Consider the following 20,253-nt stretch of genomic DNA (forward strand, 5'->3'; position numbering starts at 1 on the left):
GTTCTAAGAAATCAACTGAAACGTATTGTTATCAAATTTAAATCTAAAATCAATGCAGTTATGTTTAAAAATAAGGTGATAAATAAAAAAAGTGTTTTCGGAAAATTTGAAAAGAGTCGATAGATAAAATGTTTAGAATGATAAGAGTGTATTCCAGATAAGAATAATTGACATTTTGAGTTTTAGTGTCCATTTTAAATTCATTTTATATGTAAAAATGAAGTAAGCAAAAAGCATTTTCATACAGAATTTCATGTTGTTTATTTTCTTATTTTTCTTTAATCTTACACGATAATCTATATAAATATCTAAATTATACCTTACCTTTGAAATATAATTCTTTTCCTAACGATCGAAAATTTCAGAAATTATTCTAAATCTAGAAATATGTTGACGTATTTGTTAAAGAAGAAAACATTCTTATAATACTCGGTGACAAGGGTGCATAAAAACAAAAATAGAAGAATTCAGATTTTCATTTTCTAAGAGAGAGTTTTTCATAACTTCTACTTCAACAGATATTTTTAGAATGCTTTTTAAAATGAGGTAAAAAAATAACACATTGGAATCCTAAATTAATACTTAAATGAGAAAAAACCAATCAAAATTTGACGCACCCTTATCGAGAACAATAATTATGAAGACTTAACTGAAAGCTTCAAAATCAAATTGATTGCCAAATTGAACTGAAAGAAAGTGAAAGGGGGCTATAATAAACTTTTCAGTTTCATACAAAAATCAAACGGACCTTGCTCACGTCAATGACGTCAAATAGTCGCCAACCAGACGCACAGAAGGTCAGTTTCTGCTTAAAACGGCGAATATAACTAGAAAAAGAAATTCTACTNTTTTATGACCGTCGTTGAACAGCAGACCCATTTTTTTGGGTTTACGACTACGAATGTTCAACTCCGTAGCTTTGTAATTTAGAACCCAATCCAAAAGACGAGGGAACTTATGAATCAAGTATTGGCTGAAATTTGCGTTCGTGGAGGACTTTTTGATGGAACTAACCAGCATTTGCGTGACATGGAGAGGAAGACCACGATAACCTCCCACGATTAGCCTGACGGCAAAGGTAATCAAACCCATGATTCGTCTACCACTGAGTATATTTCACGTTAGCACTGTGGTTAGTGCAAGCCGGATTCGGATTCGTTTCGACCAGCCATCGCTGGGGATCCGAACCAGGTTCACCTCATTGGAAGGCCAAAATCCTCCATGTTTTCAATAAATTATCCTATTTAAATACTTGGTTAGTAATCCCATTTTTTTTAATTTAGTTGTTATTTATTTTCCTTATCCTAACAACTATTTATAAAACACTGTGTAAATTTTTTTTTTCTGCATAATTATAAGTCTTGTTTGACCCATAAATTTCTCGGCGTATTTGGCTCAGATAAAAATATAACTCACTCATATTAAGCTGACGACAGAGTTTTTTTAAAATTCATTTATCAATTCATATCAATCATGCGAATATTAACTGTTTATCTCAGATTCCAAAACGGGAGTTTTTTCGAACATTGTAGAACGCAGATATTTATTTGATATGCTTTAATTTGGACAAAGTCCGTAGTGCGACCAGTTTTATCAGGTTAATATTAGAAGCTGTTGATAATTTGTAACAGTCTCAGCTTAATAAAAACAATATTTCTGTTCTTAAAATACATATTGACTCCCTAATAAGTTTATTTACACTTTGAAATCATATTTTTCTTAGTTGTTCGTTATTCGCTCTAATCGGTTGTGAATCAATCGTTTTCTTTGCAAGGATAGGAAAAAATTAAATTTTTTTAATCAACTTTTATAAAAATGTCCCATTATCTTTTTTTTTTAATCATAAAAGTTGATTTCACTTATTTTAATATGATAAAAAGATAAAGGGCTTTTCAATGCTTTGTCCCACACGTGACCAGGGAATTAATTTAAATATTTGTCAAAACTATTGGACAAACTTGTAATATGTAGAAAAACATATTGTAAATGTCTATGCGAGAAATATCGTAATACCAAATGTCACTAGATAAAATTAATTTTATTCAAAAGAAAATTCTATGAGATTATAATTTCTAATGGCTCCTTAGACGTAGACTCGCCCTAACAGATTTCATTAGAATAGCTAAACTTTTGGCTAATTTTAAATTTTTATCTCATTCATGGTTAACATGAAGCAACAGTTAACCCTTTCTCACAAAGCTTGTATTAAGCATGTTTTTCATCATTTTGTATTATTTTAGGCCAAAATAAGTGAAAAATATTATCTTCAGTATTTTAATAATTTATGGTTATGAAATACAGCATGAAATACTGGTGTCTTTTCTGCATTAAAAGTAAAATTTTCTAAATATGGCTCACTTACGAACAATAATTTTTCAAATAATTTCAATTTCACTTATTTTTAGAGTCGTGATGGCTCAGAGGATAGAGCATTCGCCTTCCAATGAGGTGAACCTGGTTCGAATCCCGGAGATGATTGGGCGATATGAATTCAGTATCCAACTTGCACCGATCACAGTGCTGACGTGAAATATCCTCAGTGGTTGACGGATCATGGGTTAGAGTTCCCTTGCCGTAGGCTAACCGTGGGAGGAACTCGTGGTCTGCCTCTCCATGTAACACAAAGGCGGTTAGTTCGATCAAAAGTTCTCCACGAAGGCAAATTTCTCCCACTACTTGATTCTGGAGTTCCCTTGTCTTCTGGATTGGTTTCAAAATTACATAAACCCGAAAATTAGGTCGGTTGCTCAACGACGGTTATAAAATAAAATTTCACTTGTTTTCAGTTATTTAGATCTAAAAGAAACAATTATTCATCACTGAAATTTCTTTAATTTAAAAACTAAATTATTTAAGAATTTTTAAATATGAATGGAAATAAAGTTTTTTTAAAACTACTTTGTTTGCATTTTTTATTTTCGTGCAGTGTAATATGGGGTTTTCCCATAGTGAAAGTGAAGTGATAAAGTTTCGTAATTCCGATGGCAACGGGATTTTCAGAGCGTCTGAGTATCGATTTGTTTTCTGTCATGGAACCGTCGTCGTTTTCGTCGAGAGTTGTTTGTTTGCATCTGATCTGATCGGATTGCATTAATGTTTTTTCGCGAAGCGTTCAATAATAAAAAATGGATTTTTTTAAAAAAACTTAACCCAGAGTTGCTTTTTTACAAATCTATCAAACTCCTCTATGTTTCTTATAATTTGCTTGTCGACTACATTTAGTTGACTCCAAAGTATAACTTTTGAAACTATCAAAAACACGATATATTTTATTTTAATTAAATACTTGTTCAATTTTTATATGAAATAAAACTTATCAGCTGTAGATTGTCTAATAACTTTTTTAATCGGAATTGCAACGCTCTCACAAGTTTTAGATCTGAATCCAGTTTTAAAATTGACTTTTTGTAACTCGGTGTCTGAATAAGTTATAAGACAGGATCTGGAATGATGCGATTTGCAGACACATAAATCTGCAATTTTTTCGTCCAAATGACGAATAAAATCGTCTACTACAACCAGATCACCATCCTCGTAGGTATACGGGGTAACCCTCTCACTAACTGAAAATTGAGTTCCTCAACGAACCACGGAGCGGAATACAAGTAACACCATTTAACTTTTCTAGGTGAATTTTCGTACGCATCGTTCTTGATCATTTGGTGAACCAAATACGTCTTTCCCGCTTGGCTAGGTCCGACTATCATGGACGAGCTGAGAAATTTAAGTTTTAACATTTCAAACACAAGCGTCGAAATTGTAATTCATTTGAACTGATTGAAATTGTAATTCATCGAAACTGAGCGCCAATGATTTCCGGTTTTAAATAACCCGGTTCGTCCCGCCAGAAATATCGAATATTAAAAAGTGTCCCGTGAAGCAGATGTGAAAAAACAAAGGTCTTACGATGTTTTCGGAAAAGGTCGTCGTAATTACAACTCTTGAACAAAATCAACGATTCGAGGATGCCAGCAACACTCAACAAATTAATGACAGAGATGTGTTTATGCGGAACATTTTAATGAAATCTATCTCAGTAACACGCAACTTTAAATATAATAATAATAATAAGTTATCTAATGTCTTTTTTATTCCACACCTTAGGGGTTTCGCGCCAATTGTATGCCAAAGCAGAAAAGAAAAGAAGGAAAAAAAAAATCGATTATCATATTAATGTGTGTTTATATTATACATATCTTGAATAATAATGAGTATAAACATCTGCTGATTTTATTCCTTGCAAACAAATAATAATAAAGTGTGAAGGAAATGAACGCATGCAAGATATTATAATATAAGTTATATAAATATTTTGCTTCATTTTTACGATGGATGGAAGAGGAAACCAGACCCTTTTTCTCTCTCTCTCTTTTAAAATAATATATATATCTATGTTAAATATTTATTACATTTATTTCAACAGATCCTACATCGAACATGATGAAAGTTTTGTTATTTAATCTACAATATTATAACAGAAAGTCCGTGGATTGGAATAACTTGACGGACGATGAAAAATATATACTCCGATATGGTTCCTTTCCACCCGAAATGCCCGAATCGCAGTCACCATCACAACCACCGCCACCACCCTCACCGCAATAGAAAGGTAATTTTTTTTATAAAAAATCCAACATTATTTTTTATTTATTTTATTGTACGCTCCGCGAAAAAACATTCGCGCAATCTGATCAGATCAGACGAAAACAAACAACTCTCGACGAAAACGACGATTGTTCCAGACCGTGACAGAAAATATTTGCCGATCGATACGCAGACCCTCTGAAAATCCCGTTGTCATCGGAATTACGAAACTTTATCACTTCACTTTCCTTCCTATGGGAAAACCCCCATGTTAAACTGCACGCGACTGCTCCAGATCGTGACATGCTGAAGTAAAACATGACTATATCATACCACTACAGCGTCCAAGATGGTTAAATAATGTGGAAAAGTGTCTGAGCAATGAGGGAGTAAATACAGTAGTGGCTTAGTAATAGAGCGTGGATGCAATAGAGTAGTGGCGTCTGATAGATCAAGAGGAATGCAGCTGCTTTAGACCATCGTGGCTGGCAATCGGTTACAGTGCTGGTAGAAGAAGAAGAAGCATCGTTTTCAGTCACACCTTCAAAATTTGAGTGGTGCCTGGTTTGTGGAAATAAGTAATTAAGTTCGGAAAATAACTGAGAACCAGTTAGAAAAATAAATTACGATTAGTTTTAGTCGATGCTCGAAAGGGGAAATGAAAGAAAATTGTTTCAGGGTGTTTTCAATCAACGCATCCTAAGCCTTCGTACTGGTTACTACAAACAAAAAATTAGCGTTGTGACATCTTTGTTTTTATTTTTCCTTCACTGGGCAGTTTAGTAGTACTGGCGTTTTTCTTATATTTCTCACTGCGCAGTTTAGGTTCGTTACATGGGACTGTTAAATTGACCCGTGCAGAGGCCTTCTCTCTTCTATAGGCTGTTGTTTCAATCCCATATTCTGCCCAAATAACGGCTTATTATATTTCAGAAAGTTCTGTTTTTGCCTAATATTGTTTTCTGAGATATAAAATTAAATATAGAAGATTGAACCATGTGTGTTTTATTGCAGGTGTGAGCATAACTTTAATTAGACTATCGAATCCTCTGTTTTCTGCATTATGAAATGCATTGAAGTACAATGCATTTCGATACCTAAAATTATAGAGCTTGCCACTCTTTTTTCAAAGGTGACAGTTTTACATGAAATTGATCCTCAGTGTTGTTTTCAGAGATGCATCATACGTTTCCAAAAATTCTATAAAATAAGAACATAATGCAGAGAAATATTTTAGTACCTACAGTAACCTTCCAAATTATTAGGGACACTTAAAATGTCTAAAAAATTGTCATTTTTCAAAGTGTCATAACTTTTTCAAAAATGAATCAATTTTCATAAAAATTTCAGGATATCATGTTCAGGTCTTCTACTTTCACCTAAAAATTATCAATTTAATTTATCTCATTTTTTTGCAAAAATTTGCATTTTTGAATAAAGCAATTTTTTTTTAAAAAAAAATGTCAAGTCTGACAAGTTGCTACTTTGTAACAAATTTTTTTGCATAAAAATTATTATTTACACACTAAAGTACATGTCATTAACTTTAAAATGCGCTGAAGTAAATGACTTTACGATTTTTTGTGACTGAGATATGAGATTTTGAAAATTTTTTGTCATTTATAGTGAAAACGAAATTAATGTGAATTCGAAAATTATTTAGTATTTAGTATTATTTTTTTGCAACTTTCTTATTCGGATTAATTATGAACATTATTTATAAATTTGCAATAAAATTTTAGAAAACGACTCAAAAAATTTAACTTTATTATAAAATTCAAAAACATTTTTACAAAAACAAATATAATAAAAAAATCTTAATATTTTGTAACATGTCCTTTTGCTTGTATAACTGCGTTTATTCTTCGCGGCATACATTTAATACAAGCTTTTGCTTTTGCAATAATATCTGGGCTATTCCAGGTTTCTTTCACCAAAAATACTGCCACAACTCACTTTTCCCTATAAATGGCAAAACATTTTCAAAATCTCATATCTCGGTCAAAAAAATCGTAAAGTCATTTACGTTAGCGCGTTTCAAAGTTAATGACTTGTACTTTAATGTGTAAGTAATATTTTTTATGCAAAAAACTTTGTTACAAAGTAGCAACTTGTCAGACTTGACATTTTTTTAAAAAAAAAAATTGCTTTGTTCGAAAGAGTAAATTTTTTGCAAAAAATTGAGATAAATTGATAATTTTTAGGTGAAAGTAGAAGACCTGAACATGATATCCAGAAATTGAAGTCGGTGAACAAACATGAAAATTGATTCATTTTTGAAAAAGTTATGACACTTTGAAAAATGACAATTTTTAGGAAATTTTAAGTGTCCCTAATAATTTGGAAGGGTACTGTACTTAGAAGGTATAATGCTTCTCACCAAAAACGTTTTTAACAAACACAGTATTTTATAGAAAAAAAAATAGTTTCCATGATAAAGAGAGAAGTACAAAGACCTGCAATTTTTTTTAACTGTATGATTCATATGTGGGGTTTTCCACTCTGATCACTCTTACTGTATATTTTTAGAATACTTGCCAATATGAATTTAGAAACGGATACAGACTAAGATTCAACACTGCTGGAAGTACTAGTGAAAAAGACCGAATGATAAAATTTCAACAAGTTTGATCGACTGATGAAACCCAGAGTTTTTTTTCCCCATTCTTCGCCGAAAATTAAATAGGTTGTGATATTCTCCTTTTTGCCCCTTTGTAGAGGTAAGCAAAATCTCGTGAGCGTTAATTTTTTGTATAAATATTAGTTTGAAACCTAATCAGGTATTCAGTTTTGACAAATATTCTATAGATATATATTATGGGAAGTCTATACGGAACACCCAACATTCATGTATATTTGACTTGATCAATTAATACCGAATTAATGTTTAAATTAATGCCAAAATTAATATGTTATTCCCAAGGATTTTAAAAACAGTTGTTTTGTAACAGGTATGCTGATAAAATCAGGAATCATTAGAATCAGGAAATAATAAGGAATTAAAATTCATATTTTTTTAAATCCATTTATTTTCGATTTTTTTGTTGCAACTTTATGTAACAGTATTATTATTGCTTTCATTATCTATAATTTTTCTGGATATTTCTTAGCAAATAACCCATTCTAATTCTTTCGAATTTTACTTTCTATAGATGATAACGANATCTGGCTTGCACCGACCACAGTGCTGACGTGAAATATCCTCAGTGGTAGACGGATCATGGGTTAGAGTCCCCTTGCTGTCAGGCTAACAGTGGAAGGTTCTCTTGGTCTTCCTCTCCATGTAAAGCAAATGCAGGTTAGCTCCTTTAAAAAAATACTCCACGAAGGCAAATTTCTCGTAATACTCGATCCAGGAGCTCCCTTATCTTCTGGATTGGGTTCAAAATTACAATGATACGAAGTTGAACATCGGTAGACGTAAATCCATAAAATAGGGTCGGTCGGCTGCTCAACGACGGTTATAAAATAAAAATAATATTGCTTTCTGAGATATTAAATTAAATATAGAAGATCTTATTTAATTTAATAATAGAATATAGAAGTGTGCTTTATCGCGGGTGTGAGCGTAACTTTAATTAAACTATCGAATGCTCTGTTCTCTGCATTATGAAATGCATTGAAATACAATGCATTTCGATACCTAAAATTATAGAGCTTGCCACTCTTTTTTCAAAGGTGACAGTTTTACATCAAATTGATCCTCAGTGTTGTTTTCAGAGATGCATCATACGTTTCCAAAAATTCTATAAAATAAGAACATAATGCACAGAAATATTTTATTACCTACTTAGAAGGTATAATGCTTCTCGCCAAAAATGTTCTTAACACAGTATTTTATAGAAAAAAAAAGTAGTTTTCATGATAAAGAGAGAAGCACAAAGACCTGCAATTTTTTTTTAACTGTATGATTCATATGCGGGATTTTCCACACTGATCACTCTTACTGTATATTTTTAGAATACTTGCCAATATGAATTTAAAAACGGATACACACTAAGATTCAACACTGCTCGAAGTACTAGTGAAAAAGACCGAATAAAATTTCAACAAGTTTGATTGACTGATGAAACCCAGAGTTTTTTCCCCCCCATTCTTCTCCGAAAATTAAATTGGTTGTGATATTCTCATTTTTGCCCCTTTGTAGAGGTAAGCAAAATCTCGTGAGCGTTAATATTTTGCTTAAATATTGGTTTGAAGCCTATAATCTGATACTTTTTTTTAATTTCATTTTTGACAAATATTCTAATACGAAACATAATGCGAAATTTTTGCTTGAAAAATTTATATCGAATTAATATTAAAATTGCTGTCAAAATTGATATTTTAATACCAAGGATTTTAAAAACAGTTGTTTTGTATAAGGTATGCTCATAAAATCAGGAATCATTAGAATCAGGAAATAATAAGGAATTAAAATTCATATTTTTTTGAATCCTTAATTATTCAAAAAAATTAAAAATTCATAATTTTCCTTAAATGACTAAACGATTTAATTTGTTGCAACTTTATGTAACAGTATTATTATTGCTTTCATTATCTATAATTTTTCTGGATATTTCTTAGCAAATAACCCATTCTAATTCTTACGAATTTTACTTTCTATAGATGATAACGATATTTTTCGCAAAGATTGACGCTGCAGTTTTAATTGAAATCATAAGTTTGTCTATGATAAGTGATCACTCACAATATTTTTTTTGTCATCTTATCTTTTCTGTTTTCTTATTCATCACCTGAGCATCGTATATCAAAGTGGAGGACTGTACTGATAATATTGTAAAATGTGATATATTTTTCACACGAGGTTTGTCATATCTTTGCATTCTGATAACTAGTCAATTGATGTGACTTAATCGTCGATAATTTGAAGTGTTTTCATCGACTATAAATATTAATATCGGATTGCTCCAAATACCCATAACCAGGGATATCATTCTGAAGTTCAGTTGGATAACTATTTGTAAGTATTTAATGTATATTTCGGTTTTGTGCAATTACTAGAAATTTTTAACTTATTTCTAGATCAATAGGACATTTATTTTTTTAAAAATATTATCAAAGTTTAAAAAAAGATTTGAAATTATAAGTTTTGAATTTAAATTAACGAATCAGAACAATTGTCGTGTAATAAATTTTGAAAAAAATTATGTTGTTAAAAATTAACATGGTGCTTTCATTATTTCAAAAAAGATTTAAATGAAATATAAATTCTCAACTAGTGAATGGTAATTTATTTAGAAAATATTTTTAACCGCACGTTATAAAAACAGAAGAAAACTATGAATAAAAAATTTAAAATTAAATAGCTATTAAATTTTTTGATTTTGTTTTCGTTTTTCCTTATGCAGATGTGGCAAATACTTTTATTTGAAACATTTAATTATGATACCTATAATATGTAGTTATGATACTTATAATTATGATACCTATTTGGAATGAGGTTATTAACTTAAAGCAAAAAAATGCATGCCAAACTGATTAAATATGCATTTTTTTATAATCAATTCTATATGTCAAATAAATTTTACACATTAGCAGATTGAAACAGGAAGTTTAAGGCAATCCGTTAACTTTTAAAATCATTAAAAAAGCGAAGTTTTAGTTTGTTTTGGATATTAATGTAATTTGAAATTATTTTAAGTTTTGTTTCGAAAAAATCTGTAGTTTTAATCTTTGTAACTTATTACAGACTTGAAAATACAGGCTTCTATACAATTCAAAATTTAAATTTAGGAAATCAATATGTGCATTGGAATAAAATTTTTTAGCATTCTCTCATTAAAACATTTATACTTATCGTGAAAACCATGATCTATGTTCAGCGTGATATTCTTGACATATTAATACACAGATTTTAAATAATTAGCTAAACATTTTTTCTAATTTTTTTTGTTATGTATAAGATTACATAAAAATATATATTTGTACTTTTGGATTGAGTTAAAATATTTATTGAAAATTTTAATAATATCTTTTAAATTAAAGTGTTAAACTATTTTCGGCAAAAAATAAAATTTCAAAAACTGCTTTTTACATTGAGAAAAAAATATGGTGAAATTTACAGTGCTTCTGACTCCATGGGAACACCAAAAATTTACCATATGAACGGAAAAAATTACAAAATAACCAAATGAATCGATGAAATACTGTATCTATAGATTCAGTTTTTTTTTTAAAAATTAAATTTTTTTAAAATTTTACAGAATGCTAATTTTATCAGAATTTTTTCTCTCTCTGTACTGATGAACTCTTTATCTCTAAACCATCAGCAATAATTTAGTAAACATAAATACATTAATTTACTATTTAATTTCGTTATTAAAGGTGTATACTTCTGGAAATGTTCACATTTTTTTCCAGTCTGTTTAAAAAAAATATAATTTAAAAATGCAAATAGTGAGCACAGTAAGATAAGTATTCACTTTTCGATTGCTAAAATAAATAGAAAAATGAAATTATTAGTTCTTTAAACATAGCGATAATCTCTTAATTTTTCTTAAATTAATATTTTCTGATTTAATTGTTTTTTTTTACTAACTTTCAATAGTTCTTTATAATTTTAAATGCTACTCATAGTTGTTAATTATAATTCATAAATTATACAAATAAAAGTAAAAGAAAAAATTATAAGATTATTGTAATAATTCATAAGGCTCAATAAAATTTTTAATAATTTGTATAGTCATTCTCAGAACTTCAAATTTTGCACTAATCGTGTCAAATTTTGCACTAAAAGTGCACTAATCGTGAATGACAATCTTTATTTTTTTGGTACAATAAATATTAACTTAATTAGTAAAAATAGGTTTTTAACTGTATACTCTTTATCGAGTGTAGTTTAAATTATTTTTCCTAATTATAGTCACATGGAGTTTCATGAAATTTTCCATTATATTTTATGGAATATAATTAACTGATAACATTTGTAAATAAGAAGAGCATTGTTACGTTTATTTTAAATTTTTGTTTCTATTTTTTCAGTACCAAAATGAAATTTATTGCACTTTTTGCCTTCATCGCTGTTGCAGCAGCGACTAGACTACCTTTCGATTCTCAACTAGACGAACATTGGGAAAACTTCAAGGTAAGCAATTCATTGAATAATTATTCCAAATTTCAAATCTTACAATGCATAGTCAAATTAATAGAATGATAAACTCGGCAACGAAAAAAACTTTTTTTAGTTTATGAACTATTTCATTTATTATCCTGTTTGTTTATTTTTTGAATAGTTTTTTATTACTGAAATTAACGTATGTAACCTCGTTTTTTTAGAGGGCTTTCGGAAAGAAGTATGATGGTAAAGAAGAGTTTGCAAGGCGTCTAATCTGGGAACAGAAAGTTGCTGACATCGTAGAACACAATCTTCAAGCTGACATGGGCCTCCACAAATTCAGAAAAGGTCTTAACCAATACAGTGATATGGTAAGATTTCAATTATTTCTCTTGTCTTTTATCTATCTTTAAAAAAATCAGTAAAAAAAATTCTAATTCTTAATTTTTAACTTAGAAGCAAATAAATTTTGAACATTTCCCATAATATTCAAAATTGTAGTCATAAGTGTAGTTATTGGTCACAAATTGAACTGGTAACACGTTATCAAGTTATACAGATACCCATTATTTTTAATACGTATTTTTATAACACATTTAATATTTTAACTAATTTAATCATTGAATATGACAGATGAGTTTATCAATTTAATTTCATTGAAGTATAAATTTTATTTAATTCAAATATTTATTTAATAAAATTCAGACATTAATTTCATTTAATAAAGGTATTAATAGTTTTTCTATTATAATAACACTGAGAATAATATATGGTCAAAACTACCAGAATATGGCACAAATTTTTTATACATATTTATATAACACATACGATAGTTTAAGTAATTTAATCAGTGCATATAATAGATCAGCTTATCAATTTGATTTCATTCAAGTATAAATTTGATTTGATTACCATATTTATTTGATAAAATTCAAATATTAATTTCATGTAATAAAGCTATTAATAGTTCTTCTATTATAATTATACTGAGAAAAATGTATGGTCAAACCTACCACTATAAAGTAAAATTTACCATATTTCTGATTCTATGAGAGCATCGAAAAGCTCAGTAATTTTTACCTAAGTGTTCGGTAATGATTTCGGTATAATGAACAAAAAATTGTGGTTTCATATTGTGTGATATAATTTGGTAAATGGGATAAAATTTGTTAGTTTTATCATGATATTTTGGCATATGATAGAAATCATTCTTTCGGTTAACATTATTCTTCAGTTTTGTATCTTTTATTAAATGTGTGGTAATAAGAACTGCAATTTTGAAAACCGAATTTCAGGTAAACCGTTTCTATATAAACGGAAAAATTGTTAAATGATTGATATAAATACCATACATTTAAGTTTTATTATCAAATATTAAGTTCTTTTTTTTTTACCAGAAATTTCCTTACCATACGGTACGGTAATTTTACCAAAATAGTTTTTTCTCGGTCTAAAATTTTATATTTTCGTTTCTTCAATTATTTTCTCAATTAAGAGCTTTCTCGTTTTTTTAAATTTTTAATTAATTACAAAGATGGTCGAACATTGAATGTGAGGAACATGCCAAATGTCTTGCTTAAAAGAAGTGCTATTAACCATTTTTTGGACAATACTTTAAATTATAGCTTGGTTTAGTATTTTTTAAATAACGAATATTTATTATTTTTTTTTTTAATAATTAAAGATATTTTTTGGCGTTTTTGAAACTCAAGTGCTTAATAAATAAATAAAAAAACTGCGAAGGTCATTTACTCTTATAACTTCACAGTCTTTAAACATTATATTAAAATCTTAAAAAAATTCTATATTTAAGGTTATGTAAGAACAAGTATTTAATTAAATTTTTTATTTATTTTATAGAGCCATGATGAATTTGTGAAACATTTCAATGGATTTAGAAGCCACGGTTTGAGAAGCAGAAATGGCAGTGTCTGGGTTGAACCATTGAACGCCGAAATTCCCGATACCGTTGACTGGAGGAAGAAGGGACTTGTTACCCCAATTAAAAACCAGGTTCGTTAAAAACTTCGTTAATTTAAAAAATAGATGATTTTTTTATTTAAATGCGTTTAAAGCGTTTTCAATTTTGATTATTATTCAAAATTAAAGGCTTAAAGGTAAAAGTGTTGTTCCTTTATTCAATTATCAAGCAATCGCATAACATAATATTCAAATTGGACCCATAATTTATCATGCAACTGTTTATGATAAAAATATTTAATTTCCATTTTACAATTATTAGACAGTAAGTTATATTTACTTTTAAACTAAATTTTATTTAAAGTTGTGTCCAGTAAACGTAAGCATTTAAAATAATGAATACAAAATAACTGTTTAAAATGTTAAGTATTTTAAATTTTAAGTTTAAAATTTGACTTCTCGCCCAATTTACGAATAATCTCTTCAGCGTAAAAGCATTTCACGTTTCGCCAGTTTTCATTGTTTCTCAAAAGTGAATATGAATTTCAAATTAAAGTTTCTGATAAAATACCCAAAATAATTAGGTATAAATTAAACAAAAATAGAATTGGAAACTAAATGTATGGAACCAATTCTGTATTAATGTAATAAATTTTTTTACGATCTTTTAATTGATTAATTTTTAATTTTGATCTAACAATCTGCTTAACAAAACAAAAATTATAGTGAAGATACTATACTCTTAAAAGAGAGAAGGCCTTTGCACTGATTCACAACGTTCGAACTACAAGAGGATTCGATTTCTCGTTAATGGTAACTTGTGCGAACGCCTTCTCTCTTTAAGGAGGTGTTGGAAGATATTGTAGGGGTTGTTGAGAGAAGTAATCAGGGGGAGGAGCCTTCTACTAAGGCAGATTATCTAAGTTTTCTTGGTGAAAATTATTCTGCAAAAGTAGACAGTATATTGTGTAGTAATTTGAAGGTTGTTGAAAAATTGAGATTTCATTTCACTTTTTTTTTCTGTAGAAAATGTGAACGTTGAGCTTCTCAAGGGGACAATAGCAGTTAAAATTCTTCGGTCTAATTGGACGCTCAATATTTATTTTAGACGAAATTATTTTAGTTGTTTACCATTGTATCGGAGATTTTTAGAATGAAATAATTGCGCCAAAGTTGTGCAACCTTATCTTCAATTTTCATTACAATAAGTACATTGTGTGTTTTACATAACGGTAGATAACCAGGTAAGCTACGCCAACAAATAAAGATAACATCACAGCAAAGAATATTTTAAGAACGCTTTTGACACTTTGTTTTCATAGAGCTTATCACCGAAAAAGAGTAGACAGATAAGAACAGTTTAAGTTTCTTTACTTAAATAACTAAAGCTCACTAACCGTCTATGTTTGAAGAAACGTTTATCGCCATCTCTTTCTTTTGATAGACAAGGAAAACAAACATTTATTTTGATTAAATGTAATATGTCTTATTTAATGGACTCGCTAATCATCTATATTTGACGAAATGTTTATCGTTATGTCTTTCTTTTGATAGACATGGAAAACATGTAATAATTGATAAGTTTATGTCTATTTAATGAACCCGCTAACCATCTGTATTTGACGAAACATTATTGAAATGTCTTTCTTTTGAACGTTATTGAAAACAAATATTTATCTTGATAATCGTAATATAATGGAATTGATATCATAAAATGAAATTTTTCTTTTGTTTGAATAAAATACACTATCGGTTTATGCTACAGTGATAAGCGTCGCTTTTCTAAAGATGGCTTTTATACATCAAGCTGTTTCTTAATATTGTTTCCAGATAAGCAGTTTGCAAAATTTGGAGTTTTCATTTGATTACAGCACAATACACAGCAACATCTCATTACACATATAAAAATTTTAGCATTTTTTGTTGTTGTTGATAAAAACGAACTCCTAAACAATTTCAAAATGTGGGTTATTATATTTTCAGAAGCTCTTCATACGAAAATTTTATTTTGAGAGAGTAACAAGCCAGAATTTTAATGTTCTTGAAAAAAAAACATTTTCTCGTTTCTAATTAGTTTCTAGGAACAATAAAGATTCACAACCTGAAAATAATTATGAACAAATAAAAAGAGAACAAATAAAATTTAGTTTCGAAATTCCTCCTATCTTTATTTACTAAATGAAAAGTGGTAGCTAAAACAAAAAACTATCGGCATATTTAACAATACAATTATTAATTTAGAGAGTTTCATTTAATAGGAACAATGTGGTTCTTGCTGGGCTTTCTCCACCACCGGATCTTTGGAGGGACAACACATGAAGAAGACCGGAAAATTGGTTTCACTCAGTGAACAGAATCTCGTAGATTGTTCTGGAGCAGAAGGTAAATTTTAATAAATTAAACAAGAAAAATTGTTCTAAGTTCCTAGATTTATTTAAATTTTTTAAAAATACTCTGAAAGAGAGAGAGAAAATTGTGACCTTGTTCGACAGCTGATATGATTTATAAGTTTCATGTAAATTTATAAAGACGCATAATGCACAGTTTTCTTGAATTGAATTTAATCATTAATTTTAATATAAAAAGATTTGCGTAACATGCATTTTCGCTTCATAATCTGTGCTTCCAAAGTTAGACATTATCAATGGGACATTCCCTTAAGAAATAATTTTGTGATTTAGTTTCGATACCGGTAAAGAAGTTTCTTAAAGTCAGGGTAAATTAAAAAATTCGTAAATGAATAAAACGATGAGCTAATTGACATCCGACTATATCACTCAAATTTTTAGTGTTAAAAGAAATGCACATTCAATAAAGATGTGTGTGGTAAAATAATATGTAACACAATGTTTAAAATTCATGAGAAGTAAAATAAAAGAAATATAACAATTTGAAATGTTGAAAGTTTATCTTCTTTTTAAAGAGAAATATTCTTGAAAACAAGAATTGAAAAATCCTTATTTGAAATAGTAGAATATCATTCAATAAAATGTTCTGAAAGGTGATAAGATCTAATTAAATTTTCTAGTGAACGAAGCCATTAAATGACAATAATTGAACACTTTTTAGAAAACGGAGCAGAGAAAATTATCTTCGCGATCTGATGAGTGAAGTTTCAATTTATAAACTAAATATACCCTATCATCGGTTTGTTAAGATTCATGGCTATCACATATTATGGAGAATATATGAACAAAATACATTATATTATGTATCACATGAAAATGGTAGATAATTATTTTATATTTGTAGGCAACATGGGCTGTGAAGGAGGTCTTATGGATCAAGCTTTCCAGTACATCAAACAGAACAAAGGAATTGACACTGAAGCATCCTACCCATACACAGCTGAAGTAAGTTTTTTTTAACAACGTATATTTTAAAAATGCTTCAAAACATATTGGGTTTAGAGAAGGTCTTGAATTCAAGGAATTGGAATTGGCAATATCGTTGAAAAGCTCATAGCTACAAACTGCATTGTCTCATTGTGAGGAAATTTACTTTAAAAACGTTTTATAATACGAAATCTTATAAAGTTAGTCCGAAAACAAAAATGTTGCAAACCAAAATTTGTTATGAAGTTGAGGATTTCTTGTAAAACGAAAGCAATCAGTTAAAACAAGAGATTGGAAAGACTATGCCACCACCAGAATTCAGACGTATTCAATTTCCCTAAAAGCAAGTGCTCTCTTGTCTGGAGTGCTCTATTAAATTGAGAACTTTTGTAAAAGAACAACCGCCGATTACAATGACTTAGAAAAGAATCTGCTACAATCAGGATTCATGATTATGCAGCCTACGTAAAAACAAGTGCTCTATTAATAAGCGTTGCCAGATTTTGTGAAAGAATAAGCACAACGAGTTTTCAAACCTTAGTAAAAGCAAATGTTTCATATGCTGGATCTTGAGCATTTTCATAAAACAGGAGCAGCTGTTAAAGTATATTAATAGAAATAAGCTGCCACTACCAGGATTCAAGCATACCTTACTTTCCTAAAGGAAAATGTTCTGTTATCTGACTACACTCCCATATTTTAAATAATGCTGAATATTTTAGTTTGCCCGATAAAGGGTAAAAATACAATTAGAGGATTGTATTTGAGAGCAAATTTACCTAATTAAAAATTCTTGAAATCTCACAGTTTTGAATTTTTGTAGGATGGTGACAGATGTCTTTTCAAGAAAGCCAATGTAGGAGCCACATGCACTGGATACGTTGACATTCCAACCGGTGATGAAGATGCCTTGAAAAAGGCTGCTGCCACTGTAGGTCCAATTTCAGTTGCCATTGACGCCAGTCACGACAGCTTCCAATCATACCAGTAAGTTCAATTAATAGAATTTTTCACTTTAACTCTCTTAGAATGCAACTGTTACCTTTCCATTTAGTTTTCGCTCGTAATGAGTATTCTGCATCATTTTCAAAATATTTATGCATGCTGGACTATAGTATCATGCAAGTTTACAGCGTAATACTTCATGAAGTTTTTAAATGACGAATACTATTTATGTGAAAATTAATATTTATACTCTTGATTAAGGGACATTATAGCAAACTAGAACGAAAACGCTGTGCAAATTTTATAATCTTAAGCTTACTGTTAATTTTCCAGATATCAGTACCGTTATTTTGATGAAAATTTTAGATTGGTTTTATAAATTAATACCATTTACTAATGACATATTACTCGAAGTCTGATTTGCTATTTTAATACTTAAATTGTTTCAAGGATAGAATAATAATATATGAAATAAAATGTATCTATTAAGCTCTGATCATGGAAATATTTCTTTTTAAAATTAAAGATTTATGCTAAAAATTGGTGAACTAGTCACAGAATTTTACCACAAAATTAGTACATTTATTGAATCATATTTGATATGAATATATATTTTTTCGAAGTGAATTTGTAATAGCGGTTAAAATAGTTAAAAATGAATATTGCTCTTTCAAATTACTTTCGAGCAATTTTCTTTAGTTAAGTTAGAAAACTAATTTTTTAAAAGTATTTTTATATGTGCGAAATAAGTAGACCTAAATTTTAGTATTTTCTTACGGTTATTATAAGAAATAATGAAATTTGAAAATGTAAAAATTCATTTTTCAACCATTTTATTTATAAAGCTTTCAAAAATTTAAGTGATTTATAAAAGTATTTACGAAAACAAATTTTAAAGTCTGAGTATTAATTTAGTGATATACTCAAGAAATTATTTTCTAAAGTCTAACTTCTTTTTTCCTAAACACTTCTTTTTTTCTAACACAAAAGAAGTGTTTTGTTTTAAAATATAACAGATGTATTTAAATATGTGTTTTAAACATTTTTTTAATTTTTTCAGAGACGGAATTTACGATGAACCTGATTGTAGTACTGACCAATTAGATCACGGTGTTTTGGTTGTTGGTTATGGAAGTGAAGATGGTAGTGATTACTGGTTGGTCAAGAACAGGTAATTATTTATTAATCATTATTTTTAGAATGTCAAACGAATAAACATTATAGAATAATAGTAAAGATTTTGTTCATATATTTTAAATTAACAAATTTTTCTCCATCTTTTTTAATTAAAATTATTTTTAACATCTCTTTTTGGAATAAAATAAATAGTTTTTTCTCCTGACAAATAAAAATAATATACTTTTTTATTGCAGTTGGGGAACAAGCTGGGGAATTAAAGGTTACATCAAGATGTCAAGAAACAGTGGCAACCAATGCGGTATTGCTACTCAAGCCAGCTATCCACTTGTATAAACTTTCAAAATATCTGTGATTAAAGTAACTGTGATTTTTAGGACTTGAAAATGGTTTTGAAAAGAAAAAGATTTTATGTTACGTTTTTATTAAAAAATATTTTATAAAAAATACATTTTTGTTTTATTTTAAAAATCATCGTAAGTTTATACACTAAAAAATAGAAGAATCTCGTAACTATTTAATGATTTTGAATTTAATAACCATTGCGCCTAAAGAAAATACATTAAAAAATCTAATTTTATTCGTTCAATAATTGAGGACATACTAGCAAAAATATGTAGTATTGAAAAGCAATCAGAAAGTAAATCAATCCTTTTCAGCAGTAATAAGATTTTTTTCTGCTTTTATCGTTTTTATTGAAAGGAAAATACTTTGAAAATTTTTTCAGAAATTTTGAGAAATATTAAAAATGCAAGAACAATTGAATTAAAATAAGAACAAAATTTACTGATTTTGAGTTAAAATTGTGAAACTCAGAGAAATATTCCTAACAAATTTAAAATAAATGTATTTAGTTCATATATATGTTCATGTATCATATATTATATTCCACATCAAATTACGGAATAAAGTACCGGCACTTTGGGTGCATTATCCGTAAAATCCATTTCTATCACAAAGTCTATTTTTATCGTAAAAAATTCACCGTAATTTTCATAGTAGTATTTATTTATATTAGAGTATTTCGGTGATTTTACGGCAATTATTGCTATAAAAATTATGGTATATCAGAATATTTTGCTCTGTAACATGTTCCGGTAAGAATGATAAAAAGTATCGGTACCCTGCTGAGTGTGGTACTTTTTACCGTAATTTGATTCCATAATTTCTTTACAGTGTACGTCAATATATCTAGAAGCAAACTCTATACAATTTAGTGAATCAAATTTGATAGTAGGAAAATCCTTAAGGAAAGTTCAACTGAAAATCTTTTTC

General features: G+C 28.8%; 1 protein-coding gene across 1 annotated transcript; it reads left to right on the top strand.

Annotated features, from left to right (window-relative positions):
• The first annotated feature begins 9,187 nt into the window (after window positions 1–9,187).
• LOC107455896 (cathepsin L-like peptidase) lies at window positions 9,188–19,383 on the top strand. Its single transcript, XM_043044348.2, has 9 exons — window positions 9,188–9,547; window positions 11,569–11,671; window positions 11,863–12,012; window positions 13,502–13,654; window positions 15,820–15,943; window positions 16,814–16,914; window positions 17,720–17,883; window positions 18,902–19,012; window positions 19,215–19,383. Exons 2-9 carry the CDS (start codon window positions 11,576–11,578, stop codon window positions 19,312–19,314), a joined length of 999 nt encoding a protein of 332 aa, XP_042900282.1. The 5' UTR covers window positions 9,188–9,547; window positions 11,569–11,575; the 3' UTR covers window positions 19,315–19,383.
• The last annotated feature ends 870 nt before the right edge of the window (window positions 19,384–20,253 follow it).

The sequence above is a fragment of the Parasteatoda tepidariorum genome, chromosome 8 (assembly GCF_043381705.1).
Source record: "Parasteatoda tepidariorum isolate YZ-2023 chromosome 8, CAS_Ptep_4.0, whole genome shotgun sequence".
NCBI classification, from domain to species: domain Eukaryota; kingdom Metazoa; phylum Arthropoda; class Arachnida; order Araneae; family Theridiidae; genus Parasteatoda; species Parasteatoda tepidariorum.

Bases quoted from the DNA above. Each gene is read 5' to 3' on its own strand.
- LOC107455896 (XM_043044348.2), top strand. From the start codon at position 11,576: ATGAAATTTATTGCACTTTTTGCCTTCATCGCTGTTGCAGCAGCGACT. The intron at 11,672-11,862 runs GTAAGCAATTCA...TCGTTTTTTTAG, and splicing joins AACATTGGGAAAACTTCAAG to AGGGCTTTCGGAAAGAAGTA. The intron at 19,013-19,214 runs GTAATTATTTAT...TTTTTATTGCAG, and splicing joins TACTGGTTGGTCAAGAACAG to TTGGGGAACAAGCTGGGGAA.